The 10,508-nt window shown below is 48.5% G+C and overlaps 1 protein-coding gene across 1 annotated transcript; it reads left to right on the top strand.

Moving 5' to 3' along the window:
• The first annotated feature begins 298 nt into the window (after positions 1 to 298).
• Positions 299 to 4,678, top strand: LOC5514212 (interferon-inducible double-stranded RNA-dependent protein kinase activator A homolog A). Its single transcript, XM_001634348.3, has 3 exons — positions 299 to 436; positions 2,758 to 3,093; positions 3,198 to 4,678. Exons 2-3 carry the CDS (start codon positions 2,764 to 2,766, stop codon positions 3,543 to 3,545), a joined length of 678 nt encoding a protein of 225 aa, XP_001634398.3. The 5' UTR covers positions 299 to 436; positions 2,758 to 2,763; the 3' UTR covers positions 3,546 to 4,678.
• Positions 4,679 to 10,508: the final 5,830 nt, after the last annotated feature.

Genomic DNA, 10,508 nt, shown 5'->3' on the forward strand with positions numbered 1-10,508 from the left:
TCTAATTTCAATAATTTTCAATTAATATATATTTATGCTTCATTTTCAATTTAACCTAAATTATTTTTCCGATGGCCGATAATTATTATTATTATATTTTTCTTTTGTATTTACATATTGTATTTTCTTTTTCAACTCCTACTATAGTCTTAACTGTTTTTTAGGAGTATAACTATTAAAGATTAAAGAAATATTATGGTGACTGAAAATTCAACGTCCAACACGCTTGTCGTTTCGGCATCACATTTTTCTCTGCCTCGACTCCCAGGATATAACTGATCTTGGGTTTCCTGTGTCTGGATTGCCGAGTGCTTCCAGTGACTTGGCTCTAGTGTAATGGCGGACAAGTTTCTACTTACAGATCTTCGTCTTTCTCGGAAAAAACTCGCCATTTTGACGGCAAAATTCCAGAATTAGCGGTAGTACAACCAGTAAGGTAATTTAATCTCGAGGTGCTTGAATAGTTTTACTTGCAGAACATTTAATGTTTTATTCTATTCGAGTTGTCATAATTTTATCATGACACGATAAGGTTCTATTCTATCAGATAACATTCACACACAAAGGAAACAAACAAGTATGTTACTAAAACATTGAAGTCGCTATTTCAAGGTGCTAATACCGGTAGATCACAATCAGTGTATTAAATGAATAATGTTATTTGTGATCCTTGCCAAATGGGAGGGGGATTCCTTGCATAAATAGATTGGGATAGATTTTCTGTGTGTTTTTAACAAGCAATATTATACGCAATCGAATAACATGTTCGGTATTGACAATTACAGAAGATAATGTATTGATAACCTATGAAGATATTGCAGCAGTTTACTTTTAAAAAAATGATTGAAGTGCTTGTTGTGAATTATTTGTTAAGCCATTGTAATCGTAGGGATTTATATTATGCCTGTTAAATTCAAAGCTGAGTTTCTCCCGAAAAGGTTTGCAAAAGTAAGAGTATATGGAATATATAGCTTTTTAATTAACACATTGACCCCTTAACCGGCCTGTACCGGCTTTGGGAAGTACCCTCAACCCAAAAAATTCATAAATGCAAACTAAACACAACAAGATGAAGATACTCTGGCATCAGTCTAAGGGCTCAAGACACAAATAGATACCTTTGTTCTGATCCTCCAGGTTCATTTCCATGGCCTCAAAACACAATTTCCACTCCTTGAAGGCTTGTAAAACCACGAAGATGCCTTTACGGATTGCAAAGCATTCTGGGGAGGGCCAGTCAACACTCCTCTCCCCAAAGTCAGACGTTTTTTTACCCCGAAGCCAAACAAATCAAGTCTTTTCACCCCAAAGCCAAACAAATCAATTCCAGGTCATACAGACCCAGAATAGCAGTGTAAACAATTTTGGAATCAATTTGGTTTCAGAAAAGACAGCATTTAGGAGAGCTGTGGTGATTCATTAGAAAATTATTTTCTCATCCAGGCAAAGCCAAACAAGAAAAAAAAAACATCATGAATCCACCTTTGCTTGCAAATATCCATAAGCAAAGCACTCAATTATGCCCCAAAAGACTTCATGATGTCCTGAGACACTCTCCTAATATGCTCATAGCTGTATTTTTGATGAAAAATACAAGCAACCATCAACTCGTGCTGGCTTCAGCACAACGACGAGGGATTAAAAGTGGGGACCGCAAAGCACTGTTGGAAAGCTTGGATACTGCTGACTAGGTGCAGCTGTGTTTGACTTTGATGGGCTGTATAAAACTCAGAATAGGGGGGGAGGTATCTGTTTTCAGTCTGTTTTTTGTAAATTCAGCTCAATAATAGCCAGGAGTCAATGGGTTAATCCACCACCCCTAGATTTTAATCAAAATAACTAGGCCTTTTTAGACTTGTGCTGTGAGATACACCAGTGGACTGGATCACATATATGCCATTTCTAGCAAGTGAATATCTTTAACCAAGAAAATAGTATTTTTTTTACTTGTACATGACTGGACTCATTGATAGGGATGATATGCATAGCTTTTTTAGAAATGGTGAATATACAAGAAAAATATCAAAAGTGAGTTGACACTGCTGCTATGAATTTATAAAGGAAAATACTTTATAAAGGAAAATACTAATTTGGGCTCCCTGTGGTTTCCCCAATGGTTTTAACATAAAAAAAATTATCTGTTAGAATATCAGCCATAACTAAATGGAGGCTTGTTTGTCTATCAAGCAGAATTTGCTTACACTGTTGTATGCACCTAAGCTTGCGAAAAAGGCATTGTTCTCAGGCAGTGAGGCAAGCATAATTTTTTAGGGTGTGTTGGTAAACACATTGACCCCTCAACCGGCCTGTACCGGCTTTGGGAAGTACCCACAACCCAAAAAATTCATAAATTAAAAATAAACACAACAAGATGAAGATACTCAGGCATCAGTCTAAGGGATAAATGGTCTTGAGGATATGCATCCAACCAAGGTGTTGGCACTCTCACACTCTGTTAATAATTTTGAAAAGCATAGCTTCCAGAGTGAGAATTTTCCCCTTAAGACATACATAGATCCTGATTTATAAGAATCATTTTTTGTTTTTGGACAAAAGTATCAACCAATAAAGGTAAACAAGAGCAAAAGCATTTAAAAAGTCATTCTTTCTAACAGTATCATCAATGGAAAAGTTATTTTTAGAAATTTGCTTTGGAACGTTGATTGTCAAGCAATTAAAAGCAAGAAGTTTTGAATCTGGTAGATACATGTTCATTTGTATGATATCTTGGTGTTTTGTTTTGTCTTCTACTAACAGCTAGTCATGGCCTATACCTATGGGGCCCTGCCACCACCTCAAGGCACTCCTGTAGAGGAGGAAACAAAGCTGATAGGGCCTACCCCAGTAGCACCTCAACCCAAGACTCCTATCAGCGAATTACTGGAGCTAGCCGTGCAGATGGGGATAAAAGTTGATTTTGAGCAGGTATCTGCAGTTGGAATGCCTCACAATCAGACATTCACCATAAACTGCAAAGCTGGTGATTTTACTGGCATAGGAACTGGGCCTTCAAAGAAGAAAGCAAAGCAGAACGCTGCTTCTGCAACACTGGAAAAGATAAAGAAATCTCTTGATTTTAAAGACCATCTTTTTGTAAGTCGTCTGCTAATCACAGTATGAGAATCTGTAGTTTTACAAAATTTTGTCTATCTTAGTGTTTGTGCAAAACACAAACCTATCACATTGTACCTTTACAGAACAAGACATCAAAAACAGCCATGGCATCTCATCTTAACTCAGTTGGTCGTCTACAGGAAGTGACTGTGAAGAAAGGCTGGCAGTACCCTGAATACAAAGATGTAAAGGCTAAGGGGCCCCCACACATGCGGCAATTTGAAATGGTTGTCACAGTTGGTACACTTACAGCAACTGGCAAGGGGCGCTCAAAAAAGGATGCTAAGCGTAGTGCGGCCAACGCCATGCTTGACAATTTGATGAGCACAGATCTGTCTTTGCAGCCACCTAATAAGAAGATCTGCTTTACTTCAGTGGGTGGGTATAGTGAGAAGCCTGCAATAGCATTCTACAAAAACGGTAATCTTTGAGGAGCAAATAGAGTATTAGCATTAACAGCTTCGCAACCCCACAATAGGACCCAAGGGAAATTATCTATATTAACATATAGCCTGAATTTTAGCCAGGAGCCAACTCACACTATTGAAAATTCTGGTACTATTATGTAACGATTTTAATTCAAGATTATTCAAGTTAGTACTCCCAATGGGATGGCTTTTTACCCCGACAATTATTTGCTTATTTCTCTTTTTACACTACATCGCTGTATAGATACAGGCCCCCATCCAGCTTTAGTCTCTTAATTTGACGAAGGGCTAAATATTGAAAACGTCAGCAAAATGATGCTGTTTACACAGAGGTGTAAAACATTTAAACCGTGTGTTGGTTTGTTCCCATACACCTCCCTTAATAACACATTTTGTGAGCCTGGGACGGTATTTTTGGAATAGTGCCTTCTCCTTATCCTCAATGATTATGCATCCCTTCTGTAACAGCCATTAGTCTGATGTGATTAGAGTGGTTTTCAAAAACGTGAAATACTATTTAGTTTATTTAGTGCTAAAACACTGTAATGTCTTTGTTGTATTTTGTTTTGGCTTGACTATTACATTTAACTACATTTTGTTGCACGAGATTTTGAAAACCACTCTACAGTTTTTATAGGTAGATCGAGACAGACAAATCAAGAAGTAAAGCGATTTGAAAAGCATGCTTTAGCTTACTTCTGTTTCCTTAAACCAGTCTTTGGCCAGATTGAACATTCAGATCTATTCGATTTTAGAGTTTTTAAATACGTTTTCTTTATCAAAAGCAAATATGTTTTATAATTTCATTCGTAGAGATATTCGAAGGATGGTCCACTTTTATAAGCCCGATCTACTTGTATCAGTCAAACACACATGAGTTTGAAACCTCAGTTTTTGTTAAGGAGTGGCGTTTAAGTGGACTTTTTTCTTTCTTTAAATAGACGGAGCCATAAAAAAGTACTGATACTGTAAATGTTAGAAAATAAAAAGGAACAGATGAAAACAACCTTCCCCATTGCCATTTGCTTAGGATCGAACCTCATCCTGGATCAGATAAAATGAGTAAATAGATCATACTTCAAAACATACGCTGGAATACGTTATGTTATTCGTTAATAAAACATCACAACATGTTACTTCTTGCGAGATGTTTTATACTTGACTCGTCCTAGCCCCATACACAGCTCGCTATGACATACAGTGAAAAGTATCGGGGTCCTTCCACGCTTGCGTCTATTTTGGGAATTGGTGTGTGTCTTAGGGGGGGACTGGGGACTTTCATAGAAACGAGTTGGAGGCGCGAATCGCCCCTCCGGGCCTCCTAGCCCCGTCTTAGGCTTGGGAGGCGCGAATCCCCCCTCCGACCCCCCAGCCCCATCCCAGGCTGGGGACTTTCGGTGACACCGAAACGCGTTTCGCGTAGATTAATAATTGCTGGTTATTAATCTGCGTCTACGCAAGACGCACTCCGCGTAGATGAGTAATTGGCAATGGTTAGCAATCACTAATCCGCTGTCCATCGACAGCAGCGGGACTGGGCCTTTCATAGAAACGAGTGGGAACCTTGCAATTAGACCTCCGTCTGTCCTGTGGTATACCGAGCGTTCAAAGGATGAAGCGCGGAAAAAATTACTGCGGGTGGCTAAAGGCCGGCCATGCAAACACGTGCGGCCAGAGGTGCATGGACACCTACTGCAAGGTGCACCTCCAAAGGCTCCGTAAGGGCAGCCTCCTCCCCGTGCCGTGCAGGATCTGCGGCATAGGGACGCAGTCGGAGACGCGGTTGTGCCGCCCCTGCGGAGCGAATCGTGAAGGGCAGAGGATGCGCGGCATCGAGAGGCGCGCTTGGGAATGGTTCGCACTCGTCCTGTCTGACATCGCAGCCCGCGGTACGGCCAATTAGAGACTGGGTGGCACAAGGCATACCCAAACACTCGTCCCGCCGGCTGTGATACGGGCAGTTAGAGACTGGGTGGCACAAGGTATACCCGAACATGGACGCTTACATAGAGGAGATCCTCAAAAGCATGCCTGACAAAGAGGCGCCCGCCGTACTGGCAGGGTTGGTCCAGAACATCCTAGACGAGGGCATCCCCGAGGATGCCAAGCGCAAGCTGCTTAAGCCGCTCATGCCGGCGAGCTCGCGGCCAGAGGAAGTTTGGCGCGAGTTCGACCCATTGCTGCTGGAACGGCGGCAAGAGGGCCCAGAGGGCTTAGACACCGAGAAGTACTATTCTCTCTTCGTCGGCGGCGCCCATCTTCGGTTCCCAAGCGTGGACGCCACTCTTCGGGGCCAAGACATAAGCGCCGGTGTTTACCAGGAGATACGAGATCTTGGTGGAGCAGGTGTCATTGCTCTAAAGCCGGTTATGCGGGGGCCTGATACTAATGACGACGGCTCGGTGTGGTGGGTCTCGCACGAGCGAGAGTCTCTGAGGCAAACGCAGTGCTGCCACTGGTGCTCGAGATGGTAGACCCCGACCGGCGTTACAGACTCTTCACGGTCGTTGGTAAGGCCCCCGCAGAGCCATTGGCGCCAATCACGGAGGAGGAAGGGCGCTCGAAGCACAAGATTGGTGGGTCGTTAGTCAAAAGAGCGGACCAAATCGCAGTCGGCGCCCTGGAAGGCATCGATGCGGGTATTTGTGAGAAAGGACGAGAGTACCTCGTCTACGTGAGATACGAGCTTCGCCCTTTACCTGAGCAAAATGGGGAGCCTGGGCCAATGTTTGAGCGAGAGGGGAGTGACGCCTTCGCTAACTGTGTTGTGAGCTAAGTTGCCGACTTCTTGAGGAATCGCGGCACCTCGCGCTCCCTTGGTCTAACCAAGACGCGAGGCAAGATCCTCGAGCGATTTGACAAGAAGCTAGCCACTACGGGATGCACCAAAGAAGACCTCTTTGAGATGGAAAAGAAGCTCGGGGTAAAGCTAGTAGCCGTGGACGCCCTGGGTAACGTCCTGTGGGACTCGGGGAAGTACAAGACTAAGGCGAGGGTCACTATCCCTTGCCACAATAACCACGCCTGGGCGGAGCTTCCGACCGAACCACCTGCGATCACGAGCGTCCACGGCTTAGACTTCGAGGCTGAGGGGAAGCTTCGTTCGTTATGTCAGGAGAAGGCAGCGCTTCGCGCTACCAGTGCCGCCACAAAAACGCGCGAGGCAAAAGTGCGAGAGGTGCTCATTCGCTTTATAAACAGGGCGATCCCCAGAAGCACGAGGATCTGGCTGTGCGGGCGCGTTATAGTCACGCACGAAGGCAAACTGTACTGATCGGGACAGGACGGACTGGCTATCGACAGGGCGTTTACAGGCGAGACAGGATATGATCCTCAATGGCTCCCTGATGATCACCCAGCCTACTAAGAGTACACCGAAGCTACGCACTCGATGGGCGGTGCAATGGGGTATCGCTTCAAAAAGTGGACCCAAAGAAAGAACATCAGGCCAGCGCCTCTTACAGGGACGTCTGGCGAGCGGCGCAGGTTGAGTCCAAAGTGTGGAATAGCAAGGAAAACTTAGGGGCGCAGCCTCATGCGCACATCGACATGCGTGCGGCGTACCTGGGATGCGAGGACAGTGTCTTCGGCGGCGCCTCGGACGCCATTGATTTGGTACGGAAATACGGCTTCCCTACGAACGTGTATCGTATCGCGGATGTTGTGGGACGGCCATTGAGCGAGGTTCTTCAACTAACCGGGGCTATTCAGCTGACCGAGTGGGAGTTCTCTGAGGCCTGCCACCCCTACACTTCCGGGAGGGCTGGATCACCACGCCAGAGCTCAAGGACCTGTTAGACTCGGGTGACCTCGTCATGGCCACGGCGAGGAAGGTGTTGTACAGCGTCGGAAAAAAGGACTCCATCAAGTTCACCCACTCCATCGCGCGCCGCCCCGGCGGCGAAGACTCGCAGTACCCCGAGGGTCGAGATCTCGCTGTCCCTTTCGTAGGCAAGTGCGCTCGCCATGGCGACGAGTCCTCGATCGTAGTCCGCGACCGTGAAGAAGCCGCGTATCTGACAAACCTCCTTGCGGGCACCGACCACTTACTTAACTTCGAGCATGCCGACGGGGCTCATCTGATCCAATACAAAGACGGCGTCCGGCGCTCACAGTGGTACCATATCAGGGCCTTCGTCTTGGCGTACACAAACATAGCGTTGCGACGCATGTTGAGGCGGATCCCTCGCGAAGACGTCCTCCGAGTGTGCACAGATGCCATATACGCAAAGGCGGTGCCCAGTGGTGTAAAGCTGGTGGAGCGAAATCCGAGGTATGGAGAGTGGCGCCACAAGAAGCCTGGGTACGAGTGGCGACCCGAAGCGGCTTGGGGTCCGAAGAAGTCGGGGAGCTTGGCAAGGGAGCCAAGCACTGCGCCGAGTCTGCCGTGCGATCTAGTGGCCGCAACCTCTGCAAATATGTATCTAGCCGGCCAAGGAGGATCAGGGAAGACCGTTTGGGCGGTGAGCATGTTCTGCGGCCGCAACGTTCTGGTGCTCACCCCCGAGAACGACCTCGCCCACGACCATCGCAACAACCCGCGCCTCGCGGTGAAGGCTCAAACCTATCACCACTACCTCTGCATACCAGCGGAGAAGCCGATAGAGGAGTGGAGACCTTCCGAGCTGTGGCACAAACTCGACCGTCTCGCAGAAGTAATCATCATTGACGAGTGCTGTAAGGTACAGGTAGTGTGTTGTGGCGACTATGGCCAGGTCCCGCCCTGGGGAGATAAAGAGGGGCCTCACGATATGCTCAAGGAGTGGGCACAAGGGAACATCCGCTGGTTCGAGTCCGGCTATCGCTGCCTGTGTGAAGACTGCGGAAAGCCGTACAGTACATGCGACTGCGGCTCTGCCGCGCCCTCCTCCAGGCTCCACGACATAAAGGGCCGGATTTGGTGTCAGCCAGATTCCCAACAGCTTGAGGTGTTTGGAGAGGAGTGGGATGGGGTGGCGTTCGACGCGGCGATCGAGCAGGCCCACCCAAGCGATATGTGGGTGTGCTCGACCAACAAGATGGGGGCTCTTGTTCAGCAGCGATTGGTAGAGCACCACAGGAAAAACTACCCCCGATTGCCAGCAACCATCCGCTTTGACCCCGATCCTAGCGTCGCGCATCGTTATCGCAAGCAAGGGCGGCGGTGCCCGTGCCAGGCAAAAGGGGTGAGAAGGTCGACGCGTACAAAGGCACGGTAGTCGAGGTTCCTCTCGACGCGGTCCTTAACGGGCTTCCCCTCGAGTGGAAATACGCGGGCTGGGGAACCGTCCACCGGGTGCAGGGCAAGACTATCCAGACTCCAAGACGTTTGTTTATCATAGACCACAGCTTAGAGGGCTGGATCACGAATGCTGTATACACCGGCACCTCCCGCGTGCGGCGCGCCGACCAGGCAAAAGGGTCGCACAAAGTACACGGGACCGCACCACGTTCTGACGGTAGACCACGTACTCGGCATGATTGCTGACGCGGAAAAGAAGTGCACGGTCTGTGGCGCTCAGCTTCTGCTTCAGGGGTACACCAAGAGTCATCCCCAATGCTTCAGTATCGACCGGCTGGACGACAGTCAGGGTCACTACAAGTGGAATGTCAGACTCACGTACCTTAGCTGCAATAGAAGGCACAAGCGCTGATCACGCTAGCGTGACGCTAGCTTCACGCTAGGCAACTGCGAACGCGTGAAGCCGTGCTTAGAGTACGCCGTGTAATACAACACTGGCTGTCCGGGCTCCATGACCCTGTTTATAATTGGGTATGCCTTGCTTGTCCACCACGGGTCCGTCGCTCGCCTTCGGCCGTTGTCCTGAAGGTCTTCCTCGTTTACGGCGATGTACACCTCCGTTCCGACCTATAAGGGAACCTCTAAGGGGTTGACTCGCCCAGGGTGTTTAGGTCGGGTCGCGGGTGGTTCGGGGCTCGTGATTCTCTCCGCCAACGCCGAAGGCGTACGTGCAGGTTCATGAGCAGCTTGTTTGTCAGGTTCCGCTGACCCGTAGTTTTGCTGGGCACTAGTACTTCCTTGAGGTTCCTCCATTTGTGATGCAACTACTTGGTTGCCGAAGAAGTGGCAAGCTTTCAAATGGACGTCTTTCCTGGGATGGCAGACTCGCCACTGTGCGTTTGCGGGCAAACCACTGATGAGTTCGCGACTGCTAACTCGTGTTGACACCGCGTGTCAGCGCTTGCCGTTCCGGCGGTGTTCACATGACATGCTACGTGTAACGCCCCGACGGCTAAAGCCATCAAACGACCGCAGCGTAGAGACAGGCTTCCGCACAATGTGCGGAGCTCTTTGTTGATGATGTAGTCGGACACTAGGTCATTGTGAAGATCGACCACACTGTCTCTCGGCAGCGCCATGCCTACTAGCTTGGTCGGCCAGGGCATCTGTAGTCCCGCTGGCTAGAGCGGTCACGTATCGCTTCTCGTACTTCCTCACCTCCTCGGCGCTCATGCGTTTGACGTCGTCGTGAGTCAGGGCCTTGCCTACCATTTCTCTCGACTTCCCCGAGGCTACGAGAATCGCGAGTTTCTCCCTCGCGTATGCTACCTCAGTTTGCTCACCTCCGGTTGCCGTTCCGGCAGGCTGCGTCGAGCAGTCCAACGACTCGACGGCCGGGAGACCGGCGGCGCCCCCCTCAAGAAGACTCTCAAAGTATTCGTCGCTCATCATGCACCCCTGCCGTGGCTAAGGTGCAACGCGTGTGATCAATGCGTTATGCCCTAGGACATACGTGGGCGGTGGTTTACTGCACTTACCGTTCAACTAGGGCGATGGTATAAGGGTGACGCAAGCAAAACTCTAACTTCGAGAACTTTTTCGTCTTGAGGGCCTTCATGTACTGTTTCATCTTCTCTTCTGAGAGCTCCGCGCCGTAGTCATGCAGGATAGCTTTCATGTCGGCCTTGCTCGGGGTATAGAAGACCACCAAGGCCGCGATGTTCTCACGGGACGGCTTAGTGATG

Source organism: Nematostella vectensis, chromosome 3 (assembly GCF_932526225.1).
Source record: "Nematostella vectensis chromosome 3, jaNemVect1.1, whole genome shotgun sequence".
Lineage (NCBI taxonomy): Eukaryota > Metazoa > Cnidaria > Anthozoa > Actiniaria > Edwardsiidae > Nematostella > Nematostella vectensis.